This window comes from Zootoca vivipara, chromosome 14, assembly GCF_963506605.1.
Source record: "Zootoca vivipara chromosome 14, rZooViv1.1, whole genome shotgun sequence".
Taxonomy (NCBI): Eukaryota; Metazoa; Chordata; class Lepidosauria; order Squamata; family Lacertidae; genus Zootoca; species Zootoca vivipara.
The window spans coordinates 30,657,971-30,677,951 of NC_083289.1; the positions used below are offsets into that span (position 1 = coordinate 30,657,971).

The 19,981-nt window shown below is 47.4% G+C and overlaps 1 protein-coding gene across 5 annotated transcripts in view; it reads right to left on the reverse strand.

Annotated features, from left to right (window-relative positions):
* The window catches only part of TSC2 (TSC complex subunit 2), a 51,225-nt gene that overhangs the window by 14,545 nt on the left and 16,699 nt on the right, over nucleotides 1-19,981 (reverse strand). For 2 of the 5 annotated variants that reach the window (XM_035130991.2, XM_035130996.2), the window contains 14 exons: nucleotides 19,351-19,489; nucleotides 18,706-18,828; nucleotides 18,347-18,481; nucleotides 17,585-17,774; nucleotides 16,431-16,524; nucleotides 15,851-15,953; nucleotides 14,427-14,521; nucleotides 11,226-11,354; nucleotides 9,656-9,820; nucleotides 8,463-8,615; nucleotides 7,616-7,725; nucleotides 5,545-5,760; nucleotides 4,217-4,432; nucleotides 883-951 (listed from right to left, as the gene is read on the reverse strand). In XM_035130991.2, the coding sequence (XP_034986882.1) occupies nucleotides 883-951; nucleotides 4,217-4,432; nucleotides 5,545-5,760; nucleotides 7,616-7,725; nucleotides 8,463-8,615; nucleotides 9,656-9,820; nucleotides 11,226-11,354; nucleotides 14,427-14,521; nucleotides 15,851-15,953; nucleotides 16,431-16,524; nucleotides 17,585-17,774; nucleotides 18,347-18,481; nucleotides 18,706-18,828; nucleotides 19,351-19,489 (1,937 nt within the window). The remainder of the gene's footprint in view (nucleotides 1-882; nucleotides 952-4,216; nucleotides 4,433-5,544; nucleotides 5,761-7,615; nucleotides 7,726-8,462; nucleotides 8,616-9,655; nucleotides 9,821-11,225; nucleotides 11,355-14,426; nucleotides 14,522-15,850; nucleotides 15,954-16,430; nucleotides 16,525-17,584; nucleotides 17,775-18,346; nucleotides 18,482-18,705; nucleotides 18,829-19,350; nucleotides 19,490-19,981) is intronic. The other 3 variants (XM_060282947.1, XM_060282946.1, XM_060282948.1) reach the window with 3 other exon arrangements.

A 19,981-nucleotide genomic window follows, 5' to 3' on the forward strand; every position in this document is an offset into this window, starting at 1 on the left:
GATTGCAGCCTTCGCATGAGTGGGCAACAGAAAGACAGACCCCCCTGAAAGATTTCTTAACCTCCTTGCCTTAATTCAGATAGAATTTTGAATCATAGACTTATTATTTGTGTCTGGGTTGCAGGGTCAACACACAAAAGAGTTAGGAGGTGGAAGTGAAAGACTCAAAACTGAACAAAAGGCAGGGGTGGAGAAACATTGGCAGTTTCAGTTTTTCCAGTTTCTAAGCTGCACCCAAATTGCAACTTTCCTTCTTTCTGTGTTCTATAGCAGAGATAGCCAATGTGGTCCACTCCAGATGTTAGAATGCAACTATTATTATTCCTAATAATAACAATAAAGTATCTCCTGCCCTTCACCAGCAGGTCCCAGCGTGGGTCACAACAATTTAAAATCTGAAACAGTTAAAACAGATCACAACCATAGGAATAGGACGGGCTCTGAAAACAAACATCTCAGGTCCCCAGCTGTTGGTGAGGTTGGCTGGGGCTGGTAGGAGTTGGAAGTCCAACACCATTTGGTGGACAACCACATTGGGCAGCCCTGCCCTACAGTATGGTGGCCTGCCTATAAAGAGCTTCCCCACCCACCCCAAAACCAAGGCATTATGGAGCTTTCATGGACCAACCGAGGCCATGTCTGGCTTGGACTTGTTTATGCCCATTGGAATATCCATCCCTGGAGTGCAATGAGATCAGGGGCAGACATAAAACATGGAAGGAGTGGATGGAAGCATGAGGAAATGCAGCCTCTATGAATCACAGTGCTTGTTTCTTTTTATGTCAATACTTGCTCCCCCCTCCCTCCTCTTTCTTGCTTTTCTTTTTTTCTTTTCTTTTCTTTTTTTATAAAAAAACCTCCTTTAAAGATATGCAAGTATACCTGCCCAGGAAATGCTCCTGTGCAACTTTTCTTGAGAACTGGTCAGGTACATGGAAGAGAAAGAGGCCACTGTGAAGGGAAAACCAAGGGAGGAATGACATCAAAAAGGGAGGAGTGGAAGAGAGAGAGGAAGAGACTCTATGGAGAAAATAAATAAATAAAATTAAAGCACCGAGTTTTAACACATAATCAGAAAGAGAGTCAGCTTCAACAAAATACACGGGAGAAAACAACAGGGTAGGGAAGTGTGAGAGCACTTAGAAGAGGTATAGCCAAGGCTGAGCCTTCGGGGGCTGAGGACTCCAAATCCCATCACACCCTGCGACATAGCTTGGGATGATGCTGATGGTTTTAATTTATTGCCCAGCCATTTTAGACCAGAATACTCATCGGCCATGGTGGCTGGGAATGATGGGAGTTATAGTCCCAAACATCTGGTGGGCACCACGTTGCCAAAGGCTGTGTTACAGGGGGAGTTTCCTCCTCCTACCCCTGCCCCAAACGAGGATGGAGCCATCCAACATGGTGCAACGCAGCAGATGGTCTTCCTTCACAATTCTCAACGAAAAGGGCAAGAACTTCAAACGGGCTTGCAGAAAACTTCACAGTGGACTTTGCCCTGCATTAGTATTTTTATTCATACAAATATTTATATACCGCTAATGCATAAAACAAAAACCAGAGCAATGTACAGCAAATGTACATAAAACCGTGTGTGCGTGTGTAAATAAGAAATCAGCTAACTATTGTGGAAAGATGTATTATTAACTGCCCAAATAAGGCCTGGCAGAATGGGAAAGTTTTCAGCAGGTGTTTAAAAGCTGGAAGAGTCTCCACAGGCACAATACGAAAGGTTCAGTTCCTTGTCAAATGAGCTTCACCAACTTGGGAAATGGCCAGTGATGCTCCTGCAATGATCTCAGTGATTGAGCTGGGGTGGAAGGGATCAGGAAGTCCCTGAGGCACCCTGGAACTAAATTGTTTTGGGCTTTGTAAATCAGTCAATGAGAGAAGGGAGGGAGAAACATCTAGATACCCACACTGAATACTGGACAATAGAATGGTTAAGAAGAGGTGGCTTATGCAGTTCAGGAAGTCAGGAAAAGGAGGTATGAGATTATAGTACACTTATGCCGCAAACCTTCCCTGTCCCTAAACTAAAACACAAAAGGGGGGGGGAACCACCAGCACTTCCATCACTGCAGTGGTTCAGCCTTAAAACACCAGGAAAAAGAAAAGCTCACAGCTCCCAGGTTCTTGCATCTTAAAATGTCCTGGCAAACGGGCATCTGAACACTACTTTTTTTTTACATCGCACTTTAGATGCTGTTGATTACACCTGAATTGAGAGTTGTCTCCAACCAACTCCTACTCAGAGTAGGCTCCCTAAAATGAATTTACCAACAGGAGTCATGGCCATTGATTTCAATGCATCTGCTCTGAGTAGCATTAACATTGCATACAACCCACTATCCTGGAAGAGTTTAATACCAGGAAGCATGCATGTTCTCTGTTCTTGAGATCCGTCCTGCACAGGTGTAAAATTTGGGAGAGCAGTTTTCCCAAACCTGATGCCTTCCAGATTGGCCAAGGGTGTGTGGTGCAGAGCACAATATTTAGAATCCAGGCGTTAACTGTATTTTCATCTAAAAACAGAAACAAACCAACCAGCAGCCTAATTTACTGTCATTGGGTCTATTCAGATTAGCTGGAAAGTGAGTGGGTAGCAGCAGGTTAAATCTCAGAAACAGAGGGGGTGGGGCAGGAAGTTGAGTAGGCGGGGCACTGCTCGTGTGGGCGGGGCTGCAGCAGAGCTGTGTGCAATGCTGCAATTCCAAAGGAGAATGGAAAAGATGCAGGATATGCAACTGCCTGCTGGATAAAGAAATGAAAAAGAAACAAGATTCTAGTCCCTGTGGTTGTGTAAATATGTGCTTGTGGGGGCAATGCCCAAAGTCAGAACAAACTGCAGGAAACATTCCCAGTTTTATCAGGGCTCTTGCACAGATCTGTGCCAGTGCCCCCATGATGAGCAGAAACAAAATTACGCACACAAAGATCACAGAAAAAAATTATGCAAAAAGAAAAAGAAAACCATGCATACTAATTTAGCCAGGTTACAGAATCTGAACTACTCTGGCACAGAACATTGGTGTTAATAAACACAGACCTGAGCAGCAAGGGAATTCTCCATCCCCCCTTCTTGCTGCAGACCATTGTTTCAGAACAAGGGAGCTTTAACAGAGAAGTCCTCTACCCAGTCTGCCCTGATAACTTCTGGAAGGAGACCTAGACTCATGAGTGAAACATGCATTGATCAAAACACTCTTAGGCTAAGGCTGCCTCAGAAGAAGCACAGATTCTGCTGTGTTTAGTGAAATGGACAGTGTGCTTCTTTCTATGACTGAATTATACGCATGTAAGTAAGATGGATTATTCAGAGTTGTATCCAACTGTTATTGAGAACAGACCCACTGAAATTTACAAATCTTTAGTCTAGGGTTGCCATATTTCAAGAAGTAAAAATCCAGACACAAAAAGCTTTTTAAGGGAAAGTTGTTGAGCTTTTTGGGGGAGGGGGGATCCAGGAAAGTCTAGATGTATGGCAACCCTACTTTAGGCATGCCGGTGAATTTCAATAGGTATGCTCCACATAGGGATAACATTGGATACAACCCTAAGTATTTATGTTTCTATCCTGCATTTCTTCAGCAAGACCACATTCACAGCATCCATTAAAAGAAATATAATACCACTTTTACAAAAGTCATTCCCTCAAAGAATCCTCTAGCTTCTGTCAGAGTCTTCCATTGCACCAGAAGCGGTTTAGTCATGCAGGCCACATGACTTGGAAAGCTGTGGACAAACACCGGCTCCCTCGGCCTGAAAGCGAGTTGAGTGCCGCACCCCATAGTTGCCTTTGACTGGACTTAACCATCCAGGGGGTCCTTTACCTTTACCTTACCCCATACTGCATTCCATGAATGGTGTGAATGTGGCTCAAGTGGTCCAAGGCAGCATAATTTATTCGAGAAGCATGATCTAACTCCTATGGAATTATCCCTAATTGATTAAGGCAGCTTTCCCGAACCTGGAGCTCTTCAACTGTTTTGGACTACACTTCCCATCAGCCCCTGCTAGCCCCACACATGACCTGCTGGAACAGTGGCTGGGCTTCAGGCTACATTAAAGACTTCCTTTTAGGAAGGTGAATTGCACCTCCTGTCCTCCTAAAGCAGAGTGGCTCTGCCATGAAGCACTTTGGGCTGGGAATGGCTGGCTATGGTCTCATCCTCGCACCCTCTCTCCTGGGCCAGCCACTGTGCTGCCTCACCTGTGTTTGAGCGCTGCAGAAAGTACGGCTTGGCAGTCCCCGTTGGCAAGGTGGAGGAAGGGACCGAGAGGGACTTGTACAGGGTGGGGTCGCGGTGCTCCTTGAAGCGCTCGGCCGCCATGAGAGCGTTGGAGAGCTCCTGCAGGGGCATGCTGTTGATATCCGAGGAAAACGGGCTCAGGGAGTTCTCCAGGCTCATCAGCCAGCTCGTGTTACCTGGAGTGGTGGGAAGGTGAAGATGCAGAACAAAGCAGAACATGCCACTGAGAAGCCATCCTTTGCACAGCTTTGCTTGGAGAGGGGCAAATCTTCCCCATTAAAAATAAAATAAAATCCCCGTTAATGACCCCAGTCTCGTTTCCCTCTTTCGTAAATGTCTTGCAGGGGATTTGGGGTCTCATTCCAGGTTGCGCACATCTCGAACATCCAGCACTAGCCTCCTAGGTGAATGGAGAGCTCTGCCTAGAATACACTGGGGCTGTGCACCAGATTCAAACAATGCCTGGACCCAAACTGGGCTGACCCAGGCTTTGGCCCAATGAGGCCAAGAGAGCTCCGGATCGCCTAGGGGTGAGGGGAGGCAGGCAGCATCTGCAGGATCTGCTTCACCCAGCCTGCAGGAAAGGTGCTGGTGATTCCAGCAGGACTGACCTTTCCACTGATCAACACGTTCCCTTCCCAACTGCATGTTTAAAACCTTAATTAAATGCTAGGGCTGGCCGCCCCCACCCCAAATCAATTCAGGTCCCTGTTCCAGGTTGATCCTAGACTGTCCAGAGTCAGATCAGGGCTGATCCAGAGTCCCAGACTGGATTGGGGGTACCATGCATAGCCCTAAAAGAATCACATAAGAACACAAGAAGCTGCCTTTTGCCACTTCCCTGCAGCTACATACAGAGCCCGGGGGGGGGGGGGACAGATAGCAATGGGCAAGTTGCTTTTCACAGGACTTTGTGCACCGTAACTGATCTTCTCATTGGGAAATACCTGGTAACTTTTCACAGAACGCTGGAGGTCCCCTACACCAGAGCCATAAGGCATGGTAAGAAGTGCTCTCTCCAAGTGCTAATTGCTTTTTAGCATTATAACAAAACACTTCTCACCAGGCTGAAGGAACATCATTGCTTGTCCATGCCACAACCTATACAAAGGGCTGCAACTAAGACACATTCCTGAAAGACTCCTATAATAATGCACAGTGTTACATCATTCCTATGATTCTGGGATAAGGCACTGATTAAGCCCTGTACACTCAGCAACATGGAAACGTGTGCACCAACACATGCCATTTTACAGATTTGTGAAGGCATACATTTCACCTGGCCTACCTGTCGGTCTCCGCACCAGTATCTCTGCCCAGCCTTGTGTTAGCAGGGGGACGTACGCAGCCAAGTTGGCCTTTTCCTTCTGTAGAGGCCCAGGAACAGCCTTTTCTGCTCGAGCAGCAGTAGGAGCAGGAGAGCTCTGAAATCCTTGGGGCATCGGGGTGGCTGGGAAATGGGAGGTGGAGGTGTCTAATGCCCCAACCCGCAAGGCATGGCCACCTGGATGGCAAAAGGGCATTCGGAGGAAGCAGAGAGGTTAGGAGGATTTTGCTGAGGGGCTGCATATTGGTTCAAAGACAATACAAAAAACATAGGCAGCTATTGAGAAGAAACAGAGTTGAACTGTGTGTGCTTAGGAATATAAGAAGCGCCTGCTGGATGAGGCCAGTGGCCCATCTAGCCCAGCCTCCTGTACTCACAGTGTCCAAACAAAAGCCTGCAAGGGAAGCCTGCAAGTGAGATACGAATACAAGAGCGCCCTCCCCTCCTGGGGCTTGTAGTGACTGTTAATCCCACTCTAGGACTGAAGTGCAAAGATACTCTGCCTGGGGGATCCTCTCATATCCAAAGCTATTATTATCAGGGCAAGCAATCACCAGTGTGGATCAGAAGGTAGAGATAGATCCTAAATTAGTTCAGGTGATGTCTTTTATTAGGCAAAGGGGCGGGGGGAATTTTCTGCACATCTGTGAATTCTCCTTAACACTTGTTCAACAGACAGCTCTATGGAGATTGTGGTGGGCTCCACTGAGGTCAGAATCCGTCTCCTGCTGGGTAGAGGCTAAACTAATATGCACCTCTCCCAAACCAGTTTCTATTGACTAAGCCAGGCGTCAGCAATGTTTTCCGGCCGTGTGCCGGAGCATTCCCACATACTATCATCTGTGGGCCAGACATGGGCCGGACATGGGCCAGACATGCGCAGAAGCAATTTCCGACGCCACGCTACCCATGTCCAGGGCTCCAGAAATGGCTTCTGAGCATGTCTGCAGCGCCGGAAAACACTTCTGCGGCTGTGCAGACGCGATTTCCAGCATCTGCACAGGTGCAGGCACAGGCGCTGGTTTAGCGCAGCACGCAGGGGACTTGCCGAGCGGGCGGCTCGGTGACCGGGTGGCTCATGGGCTGGATAAACGGCCTCCATGGGCCGGAGGTTGCCAGTGTATGGACTAAACGCTGAGAACCCAAGAAGAGCCGGCTGAGTCATGCCCATGGTCCAGCATCATGTTCTCACAGTGGCCAACCAGATTCCTATGGGAAACCTGCAAGCAGGATTCAAGCACAAGAGAATGACATCAAGCCCCTGGTAACCAGGCCAAGCCTGGGCCACTGTCTAGCAAACAAGGAGAAGAGAAGCCCCAGAAACTGGAAACAAGTAGGTACAAGTAGGTACAAGTAGGACTAAGAAGTTGCTTATTAGGACAGAACTCCAGTTATTCCAGGAGGGAGAACTGCTGGGCTGAACAGTCACAATAAGCCAAGCTTTGCTAACCGGGTGCCCTTCACACGTTTGGGACTACGACTCCCATCAGCCCCTCCCCCAGTCAGCACCATTTTAGAAGACAACTCCTACCAGCTCTAGCCTGCAAGTGCTGGATAATCAGCTGAAGGCTATGGATGCATTTACCAGGGATCAGCAGGTCAATATTCCATGGCACCTTCTTCTATATTGCTGCACACCACCTTGGCATACAGTCTGTCAATTGGGAGCATATGCATATCCTTCAGAGCACCATCAATTTAGCTCCTACAATCAGGAAGCCAACCAGTTGCCACTGAAATCCTGGCGCATTATCCCTCTGGGAATCACAAGTGGGGAGAGTGTATCTCTTGCTTGCTGGCTTCCCACTGGGGCATCTGGCCGGCCACTGTGAGAACAGGATGCTGGGATAGATGGGCCCTTTTGGACCTGATCCAGCAGGCTGCTCATCTTACATTCTCAAACCCCATTTGTCTCAGGAGTAACTACTCTGCAGTAGCCTGCAGGCCTGATCCTGAACAAACAATATAAGCAAGCCTTATGGCTCTAAGCACCTGAATCTTCCATACAGATAAATCAGGGGAGGCTCCTTACCGGACATCGACCTAACACGGTTGCGGGTTCGAACCACTTGTGGGCCAGCCTGGGACTCAAGCTTGGCTGGAGCTTCTTTGGTCTGCCTCACTTGCAAGGTGTGGTCTGAGCTAGGAATCCAAAGCAGGAACGCCGTCAGTCCACAAAGGAATTAATTTGTCTCCGTTGGTAGATCTTGTGGGGAGGGGCCATGGTTCAGTGGCAGAACACCTGCTCTGCATGCAGAAGGCCCAGCAGGCGTACCACCATCTCCAGTTAAGGGGACCAGGAGACTGGGAAAGGCCAAGACCCTCCAGCGCTGTTATCAACTGAGGTAGATGGGGAAGGGCCGCAGCACAAAGGCATGAGCACCTGCCTTCCATGCAGAAGGTCCCAAGCTCCAGCCCCTGTATCTCCAGGTAGGGCTGAGAATGCCTCCTGCCTGAAACCCTGGAGAGCCCCTGCCAATCAGTGTAGACAGTACTGAGCTAGATGGACCAGTGGTCTGACTCAGTAAAAGGCAGCTTCCTCTCTTCCTGTGTAAAACAGCATAAGGGGGGCATCCTCTTGTGGCAGAAGGCAGAGAAGGGTGAGCAAGTGGCCTCCCAGCCTCAGACAGATTTTGAGACCAGGATCTTTGTGCAAAGGTGCCCATTCCTCCCGTTTCCACACCCACCGCTAGTCAAAATTAAAAACTCTGTGAAAGCACCCCACTATAGTTATTTGTCCCTTCTTCCCTACCCTCAACCCCTGGAATTTTAAGAGTGCCCAGTGTCATTTCCCCAGTCTCCTTTGCATTATTATTATTATTATTATTATTATTATTATTATTATTATTCAAAGGGGTGAGAAGTGCATTGGGGCTTACCTTGCCTCTGTGCTGTTCTGTGTCTCTGCCAAGTCAAGGCCCAGGAGAGACCTGGTTCCCGTCCCGACACTTGTTGTGATTGTCACCAGCTTGTTGCCCACCAGCCACGTCTTGGTCCTCCCTCCAGAGAGGAGAAACTCTCCCACCGGAGACCTGGAAGCATCAGGAAGACATGGGCAATGAATTAAAGCAGCTGCTACAACTCCCATCATCCCCAGCCAATATAGCCATGCTCCCGTCAGCTCCAGCATCATATGGTGATGCTGGCTGGGGCTCCTGGGAGCTGTAGTCCAACAAAACATTGACAGACGCCAGGTCAAAGAAGGCTGGAATGAAGGAACTGAAGAACCGCCTTGATGAATGCGGCCAAAGGTCCATCAGGTTAAAGCATTCTCTGCCCCCAAAACAGGACATTCCCCACCACCGGAGAAACATTCCTTCTGATCATGGGGACTCCACATAGCTATCATGGCAAATAAGACAAAATCACTGGTTCCCACATCCAGTCCTTTTAAGGCCATCTAAGCCAGTGGGTGGCGCTGTAGGTTAAACCACAGAGCCTAGGGCTTGCCGATCAGAAGGTTGGTGGTTTGAATCCCCGCGACGGGGTGAGCTCCCGTTGCTCGGTCCCAGCTCCTGCCAAGCTAGCAGTTCGAAAGCACGTCAAAGTGCAAGTAGATAAATAGGTACCGCTACAACGGGAAGGTAAACGGCATTTCCATGTGCTGCTCTGGTTCGCCAGAAGCAGCTTTGTCATGCTGGCCACATGACCTGGAAGATGTACGCCAGCTCCCTCGGCCAATAACGCAAGATGAGCGCCGCAACCCCAGAATCGGTCACGACTGGACCTAATGGTCAGGGGTCCCTTTACCTTTAAGCCAGGGTTAGCTAACTTGGTGCCCTCTAGATGGACTGCAAATCCCATCATTCCTGGCCACTGACCACACTGGCTGGGGCCTATTGGGAGATAGTCCAAAGCAGCACCAGGATGTGGAAAGGTGACAAAGATCCAGTTCATACTTCATTATAAGGGGCATAATATTTCACGATAAGGAAAGGGCGTATCACATTTTGAGATTCTATTCTGGATCACTGAGAAGCAAATAAGGAGTCAAAGCAGTTGGCATACAAAACCAACAATAGCCATTCCTGAAAGAGGGTTGGGGACTCGGGCTTCGAGTAAGAACTGGAACCTTTTGGGCACAGCTGTGAAGTTTGAGAAGACGTATCGAGCCATCATGTCGAGGCAGGTCTCCGTCAGCTCCAAGTGGAGATTTTTCAGGCTGTCGTCTGCTTGAGCCATAGAGTTCTCGTCAGCAGATCCCAGGCTGGAACTGGTGATGGAGGTCTGCAGCCGGCTGGAAAAAGGTGGGTCGGATGTTTGCCAAAGCACAATGGACAAGGAAAACCAGTCATCTCACAATCACTACAGCATGCAGCAAGCTGGGAGGCAGGGGGGTGGGACACACTTACACAAGCTTAGCAGTGTTTTTTTAATGGATATCAAACTTTGGAATGTGGCTTCATGAAGGAGACTGACCTGAAATATGGGATTATGAGAGCCTATGTGTCTTCTTAAAATCAAGGAGAGAGAGTAACTAAAGAGGGGCTATTTCATCTGCTTGGAGTAGGCTTGCCTGACCCCTCAATTGCTTTGGGGGGGGGGAGTTGTAGCTGTATGGCATCTGTGGCAACAGGACCTACTAGCAGGTCACTTATCAGGCTAGGTAATCACAGACTTGGATTCCATTTCAAAGCAGCCCTCCTAGAGACACAGTTGCTGACTATGGGTGTGATCCTAACCCTGTGATCCTAACCCTGCAAATTTTGGAGTAAGCCCCTCTGCATTCAGGAGGATTTACTTCCAAGTAGACATGGTTAGGATTGTGCCAGGTCATTACTGTTATAAACTGACATTCCTTTTTATACTTTCTATGAATCTAACCATGGGATAGCAGGAGGACTAAAGAAATCAGCAGCCCCCAAAGTGAAGGGTACCTGAAAAACAAGGAGCCCTTTGTGGCACCTCAAAGACTAAAAAAATTATGATGGCACAAGATTTCATGGACTTAAGGTCACGTCATCAGACACAGCTTTCCGTGGCTTGAGTCCATGAACGCTATTATAGCATAATAAATTTGTTCATCTTTAAAAGGTGTCACAAGACACTTTTGTCATTTTTGCTACAGGAGACAAACCCAAGGGCCATCCCTCTAAAATTTTAAGCAATACATTGTGCTGTACAAAATAATAGGACAGATCTGATCACCAGCTTATCAAAACTTTGTATCAAGAGGTCTCTTGTGCCATATGGTAAAGTTACCTTCTATTCCATCCCATAGCTAAATAGCCTTGTGACAACTGCCCTATAAAATGCAGTACTTTTTATTTAAAGAATGTAATTCAACTTCAACTTCAACATCTTTATTGGCATACAGAAAATTTAGTTCAGGAAGTTGCCTTTGGAACAACCACCATGGGGGGGGGGTGTCAAGCCAGCTGTCCCTTCTCACATCTTTATCAATGGGAGTCACGCAACTAAACCAACATTAGCAGCAGTGTTAAAATTGTGTGTCCTTTTCAACCTTAAAACAGGCAAACAGAAGAAAGCACTTGCATAGCAAACCTTGTTGGGTAGGGCTCAGTTCTAAGGAAATCATGCAAGAACCCCAGCATGCAAATCCCCTCTGTTCCATCTGCCACCCTCCCCATCATAGCAAGTAATGTGGCTGCGAGCCCAGGTGGCTCTCCAAGAATCACTACCTGTGGGCTGCATGGTCAGAGACACTGATGCTGCGGGACCGGAAGGCATCGACACCAGAGGGTTCTTTCAGCTCTTTCACTGGAGGAGAATTATTCAAGCTTTGCCTGGCATTTTTGGCTATCTTAAAGCTAATAGGGGTGAAGAACAGGCAGTGGCACCACCACCAAGACCCCACGTAAAGGAGGTGTGATTTTGCACAGGAGGAAAATCAGTGGAAGGATGGAGGTTGGAAGGCCACAAAAGTCCCGGAAGGTGATGTAAAAATAAAAACAAAAAAACAGGATGCCAAAAAAAGGAGGGAGGGGGGAATTAAACACAATAAGCAAAACTCAAAAAGCATAAACAAACATTTCAAAAATGAAAAAAGACAACAGAAAGACAGCCGACATCTCCCCCATTCTGCCCCAGATTGATAAATATTACAAAATAAAAGGGAGGGGGACCCCAGATGAAATTAGCACAGGTTAAATAAAATGAAAGCTGATCAAAAGTGGCAGTTGGAATACTATGGAGCCCTGAGCAAAAATAATAGAAGTGTGCCTTTTCAGTGGGTAGGGAATGTGCAATATGCATTAGCTCAAGAGGCACAGTTCACAAAACCCAAACCCAATTAAATGACTAGACAGAAGACTATGGAATCATCAACCCCAACATCAAGGTCTAAAGCAGATTCCTGCGGTGAGGGCAGCATAAAGCACAAGTGGCAACAGCTTCTGCTATTTTTCCTTCTGCGAAGTGTCTCCAGCAAAACAAAATTACCTATGAAGTGAGCAAGGTACCTCAGGGAAATGTCTGGCTAATTTCTACTTTATGCTGCTGGATCTCACTGCAACTTTATCACTAAGGTTTGGGGGTGAAACCGCTGACTGAATGATTAAAAAAATAGATAACACAGGGAGGGTGTATCTCCCGCTCAAAGAACACCCAGGACATATGTTTGTGTGCTTCATACCCAGAAAATGAAAAGGAGCTCCAAGAGGTTCCTGGTTTTACAGAGCAGCACACACACCTGGGGTTTCTTGTGGGTTTTCTGACCAGGAAGCAAATCACACACAAACCATTTGCATCCAACCAAAGGTGCCTTTTAGGGTTGACTGACACTGCTACTTTTCAACCACAACTCATGGCTACTGCCACTCTGAGAATAATGGCAGTGGGTGTTTTGAAAGTACCTCTTGCAGAACAACTTTTCAACTCAACAGCATCCCATAGCTGCCAAGTTATCCCTTTTTTTAAGGGAAATTCCCTTATGCTGAATAGGCTTCCTCGTGAGAAAAGGGAAAACTTGGCAGCTATGCAGCATCCCAACTTAGTAAAATAAAAAATGCTGAGGCAAGGAAGTGGCGATGGGAGCCACAACTCAAAAGGAAAATGATGGGCACAAAAAAGCTGGCTGGCTGAAGTGGAGAGCCTCGTTTGTAACTCCAAGGTCAAGAATTTCACCAGCTGTGCTTTAACTTGCAGGCACAAAACAATTCCCAGGGCGGCAGTGAAATGAAAGGTAGGCCATGTGCCTTTGGAACCTCACGGGCCTAGTTGGAAAACTCTCTGCCTAAGAAGCTTGAGGGTATCATTGTTGAGGTGGTGAAGGGGCAGACACGCTTCATGGGCAGGCACAGATCTGAACCTGGGTCACCCAGACCCAAAAGGCACTTCGAGCACCACATTGTTTCCATGTAGCCCCTCCAGACTTCCTTTTTATTGTGCCTTCATGATTGTGCTCACAATGGTCTCAGGGCTGTTGTGCACAATCCCACTTTCATGGCACTTTGCATCTGTAGAAGTTTTTTGGGGGACATCCTGCTCTGTTTCCAGTTTGCTGCATGTCCCAAAACTCCCTGCTGAAATCCTGTTGCTTTTCATACCACAAATGTTCCAATTTATTTTTCGCTGCACTACAGTGCGAGGGTACCCTCTGGTAACGCTGGGAGAAACGCTGCAGAACAACTACCGTGTTTCCCCGAAAATAAGACACTGTCTTATATTTATTTTTCCTGAAGAAGACACACTATGACTTATTTTCATGGGATGTCTTATTTTTATTACGCCTCCAGCCTCGCCTCGTCCTTGGCGTCCTCCAGAACTGCGCCTATCACTATGTCTTATTTTCAGGGTATGGCTTAGATTGCGCAAATGCTTAGAAATTGTGCTACGGCTTATTTTATGGATATGTGTTATTTTGGGGGAAACAGGGTAATAAACAGGAAGGACATGTGGACGGACCCAGCACTAACACAGTAATGTTGTATCCATGACATGAAGACCAAAAAGACACCACCAATCTGGAAGGGCCCAAAGACTAATGATGCAGCCAGGCCAGGAGATTGCAATGGCAACTGCTATGGAATACACCAGTACCACTAGCAAGTTCTGAACACAAGAACATCAGAAAAGACCTGCTGAATTGGCCCAAAGGTGGCCCTTCTAGTCCAGCAACCAGTTCTCACAGCGGCCAACCAGATGCTCCAACGGGAAGCCCGTAAGCAGGACATGACTGCAATTGGTTGTGATTCCCAACCAATGACATTCAAGGGCAAACCAACTCTGAATCCCTGGCCCAAAGACTGCTGCATGAACAGTGAATGCAGGGCTAGGATTGCTTTTCTCAGATGCAAAGTCAGCTAAAGCAGAAACGCTAAACGCAGTTTTTTTTTCAAAAACCCACTTTCAATTGACGATAGTTCTCTCTGAACAAATCATAATGTTTTTGCAGAGTTTTGCTTCTTTCTCTCTCCAGATTGGGGGGTGAAGAAGCTTCTAGTCTGGTGCTGAAAAGCTTACAAAAGGTTCCAGTGTAACCACTAGCTAAATGAGCTGCAAGCTGATCATTACAGCAGGGGTGGGGAACCTCCAGCTACTGTTAAATGACAAGACCCATCATCCCTGACACCTGGCTATGCTGGCAGGGGGTGATGGGAGTTGGAGTCCAATGACAGCCGGAGGGCTACAGGTCCTCCAGCCCTGCATTGCGGGATGAGAGGAGGCAAAATAAGACACCTCAAACTGGATTGAGCAATGGAACAGCTTTCAGCTGCAAGGGCATGAACCATCATTAGAACAAAATCAGGTACCTTCATTGGCATGAAACCTGACTCATCAGAAAAGTTGTAGCAGCCACCAAAAGGCAAGAAATCAGTGTTTTTAACAAAAAGCACTTCAAAGTGCTGTAAAAAGAAGTGGACCTTCCAGGAGCAGCCTACCTCTTTGGTCTCTCATTCAAGCTGGTGCTACGAGCCCGGAAGCTGTCTTTCTCTGGTGTGTCATCAAAGGAGTGGAGGACATTTGATCGCAAACCCTGTTGAAAATTGCTAATATTATTATATTTACATTCATATCCCGCCTTTCCCCCAGAGAGGGACTCAAGACAGTATACACAAATTAAAACAAAATACAGTGGTACCTCGGGTTACCAACACTTCGGGTTACAAACACTTGGGGTTACAAACTCCGCTAACCCAGAAGTAGTTGCTCCGGGTTGCAAACTTTGCCCCAGTATGAAAACGGAAATCGTGCACCAGCAGCGTGCCAGCAATGGAAGACCCCATTAGCGAAAGTGCGCCTCAGGTTAAGAACGGTTTTGGGTTAAGAACGGACCTCCGGAATGAATAAGTTCATAACTCAAGGTAACACTGTACAAAAAGCTAAAAACATATAAAATAAAAACCATTAAAAATAATTCAACTCTAATGGAGTTAAAACAATTTGTTGTTGTTTAGTCGTGTCTGACTCTTTGTGACCCCATGGACCAGAGCACGCCAGGCACAACGTAAAATACAAATCTATTAAAATACAGGTAATAAAAGCAATAAAAACAGCACAATTAAAAACTGTTTCCTTAAAAAACCAGCTAGTTCTCTAACGCCTGTCAGAATTGAACAGTCTTCCCCTGCCAGCGGAAGGGCAAGGAGAAAGCCAGTCTGGCTTCTCTAGGAAGAGAGTTCCAAAATCCGAGAGCAGCTACCAAGAAGGCCCTCTCCCATTCCCCCCACCAAACTGGGCCTGTGAGGGTAGCAGGACTGAGATCTTTGAGTCCAGGCATGGAGAAGCTGTGGTCCTCTGGATGTTGCTGGACTCCAACTCCCATCATCCCTGATCACTGGTCATGCTGGGGCTGCTGGGGGATGGGAGTCCAGCAACATCCAGAAGGCAGCAGGTTCCCTTTCCCTGGCTCAGTCTCTGTCCCCAAGCAAATTCCTCCAAGCTTTAATCCCTGTCTGCCTTCTGCTAAGGTGTTTGACATAATGCTAAACCAAACTCTGCCAAAACACAAGCTCAAGAGTTCCTGGAGGAGGAGGAAACTGCACTCCCCTGCTTCCCGGTCCTCCTGCTAATGTACTGCTGTGAGTCAAGCCATGGTTTGGCTGAGTACACTACCCAAACCTGAACCTGTGGTTTGCTTCCTCCAGACAAGCCACAAACTGTAAAGCTCAAGAACAGAATTTAGTGTGGACCAGCCCACTGAGAATCTACGTCACATTGAAAAACCACCCCAAAAACATAGTCCGGTGAAACAGGGCAAGAAGTTTCCTCCTCTGTTTTGTGGACTGCTCTGGAGGCGGAGCTCACCACAGAGCGACAGTGCCTGTCATGGTCCCATGCTTCTCAGGCACAGCAACAGGCTTACCTTGGTAATAAAGGGGACGAAGTCTTTCCGAAAGGGAAGGCGGCACTTGATAAACCACATGGCTATGACGTGATGTGCCAGGCACACAATGTACTGGTTAAACCTGGAAGGCATTCAAGGGGAATGATCATGTTACGGCAAGATGCAATGCTTAAAATAGTATATACGTGAATTATTGTACAACACGCCATTAGCACCGCACTGTGATATTACTTATACTAGTTGGAAACGTAGAACATAAAAAAGGTTAAGGGGAATGTTGCTATTTAACAACAGGATTTAAAGTGTGCAATCATGGAAAGGCACACAAACTCGCCACTGAAGACTGAAAAATAAAATTTGAAGAGAAAGTCTGACAAACACATGCCATTTGTTGTGCAGACTGGAGAAACAGAGAAGACAACAGTGATGACAGATGACGTATGGGAGGAAGTTTTGCCTTGCTTATAGCTTATATAGCAGCCTTTCCCAACCTGGTGGCCTCCAGACGTTTTGGGACTACAAGTTCCATCAGCCTCAGCCAGCACATCCCACAAAACACCCCCACCAAAACAACCAGCACAAACCACCCACAACTTACTTGGAGGGATTTGTGTAGGGCAAGGAGATGGCAAAGACGCTGGCGTACTGTTCAGCTGCAAAATTCCTGTAGAGGGCAGGCAGACGAGCCAATGCTGGGATTGGGAAAAGAGGAAAGAGTGAAAGAGTCTGGCTGCAGATGGGATGGCTAGCAGAAACCCACTTCACACAGGGAGCCACCTTGTTTGCAGGGGGGGGGGGCTGGTTTGGGCATGGTTAAAACACGCCCAAACTGTTCCGTCACAGGTACAGGTTTCTCCAGTGTGAATCACAGAGGTCACCACCATGTGCTTATGATCTGGCTGCCTCTCCAGAGCATGGGTGGGGAAACACCACCCTAGGGGCCAAATGTGGCCCTCCCTATCCAGCCCTTGTGACTCTCCCTGGAGCTTACCCACCTCTGCTGCTCTGCATCCCTCTTCAGATGCTTTGGCCTGGCTGCAATATGTCCTTGGACTGCAACAAAGCCTCTTGCATAACCCGCTGCACAAAAGATCATTCGCACCTGTTGCTCTGCCTACCCACCGCAGGTTGCCCAGGAGAGAATGTGGCCCTTGGGCTAAAAGAGCCCCACCCCTGCTCCAAATCCAAAGAACACAACTAGCTCCACGTGCCACAGGGGGCTTCTGACTTGGCTTCCCCAAACCACTCACCATCCCTCTCACACTACATAGCAAGACACATGGAGGATTTGGAAGGCTTTCTAGACCAGATTTATGTGGGGGGAGCTGCTGCTGTTCAAAGAGTCCCAGAATGAGACTTTGACTGCATTGAATAAGAAGCTAAGAGGAGCCTTCTGGATCAGGCCAGTGGCTCATCTAGTCCAGCATCCTGTTCTCATAGTAGCCAACGAGATGCCTGTGGAAAATCCGCAAGCAGGACCTGAGCACAAGAGTCCTCTCCCCTCCTGTGGCTTCCAGCAACTGGTATTGAGAAACTTTGCTCCCTCTGCCCATGGAGGCAGAGCAGAGCTGTTATGGCTAGTAGCCATGGATAGCCTTATCATCCTCCATGGACTTGTCCAATCATATTTTACAGCCATCCAATCTACCTACAGATTTTCAAAAATTGCACAGAGGGAAAGCAAAGGTCCCTTCCTCTCCTGAGCGGTTATCCACACACTGAAAAGCAAGAATGGAATACGCATACACTTACTTGAAAGAAATTCCAGGAGGGGAATGGCCATGTTGGCCGTAGCTGAAATATGCGTCAGCTTGACTATCAGGACAGGCAGGGCCTTGATGATGATATCTGGCATCTCAACACTGCAGATGGAGAGAGCCACGACACATTGGTTGGCGCAGCGATAGATCAAGCCGTGCTCCAGGCAATACACCATCTCTCGCTGGGTGAAGGAAAAGACACAAACAGAACATTACCAAGCATTCAGTTCAGATGCATTTACAGGCACTTCAGTGCAGGGCTCTCTGGGTGTCCCTATTAATTTAACAAAATTCACACATGACTATATGAACAAAATTCATAGCTTGATCGTAATAAAAGCTCAAAGTGGTTTGTTCCCCGCCCCGCCCCCCAAAAAACCAACACCTACATTAATATGATTGTAAAAGCCAGTTAAAAGATATATAAACAGTAAACTAAGAAGAGATTATCATACACGTCAACATTCTACATTGCTTGGATAGGTCTGCGTAAGCAAATATGTTTCGAGCAATAAGCAAGGACCACAGTGAAGGCACCTGCCTGGTGTCAACAGGCAGGGAGTTCCAGAGTACAGGCACTGCCACACAAAAAGATTGATGACTTACAAGTCTTTTGTTTCTTGTTTAATAGCTAATCGCAAGTCAAGGGATGCCAAGCTCAAGTTAAGCCATATTTGTTTATTTGGCAGCAATGTCCTTCTCCTGGCTCACCCACTGAGCACGTTCCACTCAGTTTCTGCACATGCAATAATACCTGCTTGCTTTTGTCCAGGTGATTATGGTAAAAGATCAAAGTAGTCAGCACTGGAACCACAGCCAGATGCAAATCGTTTCGGCAGAAAGTTTCTGGGGTGCCCCGCAGGCGCTCAGTCATCTTTTTGTCTGTAAACTGGTGGCACACACAAAAAGTCACTGCTACAGAATCCAAAGGGAGAATGAAATTTACGGCAGGCAAGATATTCAGCAAACGATAACAGGCTTCTCCACTGGACAGCTCTCCCATGACACTAACCCATGCCACAATTGTAGGGCAACCATCAAAAGCTCCCTAATGTGGACGTTTGTTGCCCCAATTGGATGCTCAGATGGTGTCATAAAAAGGCACACTCTCACCATAGAGCAGAGGGCAGAAGACAGCTGGTCAATGTTGCAAGGGGATGTTAAGTAAAGCACTTTGTACTGCAGAGACTCCGGTAACTTGTTCAGAACCAGCTTCAGCACCTTCCAGTCTGTCTCCTACAAAGGAAAAAAATGGAGAGAGACTCAGGCGAGTTCAAGGGTGGCATGGAAAGAACTGCAGCCTGGCTGCAAATCACACTCTTTCACTCTTTGGGCAGATGGAATGCCAGGCTCCATCTCCAGGAAGCAGAGCTGCCCAAGAGACTACTGGTTCGCTGCAACCATCAGTCTCAACGTACTATGGCTACATTAAGCAACCTTTGCCAGAGTGGTGCTCCTGATGCCTTGACCTAAAACTCCCATCAGCCCTAAAACTCCCATCAGCACTTAAAACGACTAGGTTTTATATGCAATGCTCCAAATGCACTTCAGCATGATGTGCAATGTCTTTCATAAGGCACTACTCTCAAAATAAAACAGCATGCCAGTGATGGGCAGGGCCAAAGGCCAAAGAATGCAGAGCCATGGGTGGGTTATGGAGAGTCCCAAGGTTCAGAGAGACCAGGAGGGCTGCATCCAGTTCCCCATCCCTGATCTGCAGCTTGGGATCCAATTACCAGGTTTTGGTTCATCACTCACTTGCTTCAAGCACTGGAGGAGGACTCCAAAGAAAAGGGAGTAAGGTAAGTGGCCCATACGAATGGCCGTGCTCTGGGGAGGCACACTGGGGCTTCCCGGGGGAGGGGAGAGGGTGCCGGCAGGTTTCTTCTCTGGTTCCCTGTGACATAAGGAGGAGGAAAAATCAGCCTGCTGCAAGACCGTAGCATCTTGAAGAAGCACAGCCGACAACTACCTAACGAAAAACCCACGTTCCAAGTGGCATTATTTATCTTTAAAATGTTTATATGCCACTTGTCTGTGCAAAGTGGATTAACAATGATAAAAACCCATTACGACACACACACTCAAATCATTACTACCAAAACCCTTCAAAAGAATGGAAAACCATTCAAATCTTCCAATCTACTATCCTTAATCCAGTAAATGGGAGAAAGCTTACTCATGGGAAGGCCAATTGAAACAAACAGGTCTTTTAAGGCCTTTCAAAACCCCTGGAGTAAGTGTCACTGCTCAATGCACATCTACTGGGATTTCCAAAGGCACAAGGGCCACCACTGCAGAGTTAGAGGCTGGGCCCACCAAGAGGGTCTTCAACTGAGATTTCAATTTCTGGGCAGCATGGTACAAGGGAGCCTCAGGTGAGAACATA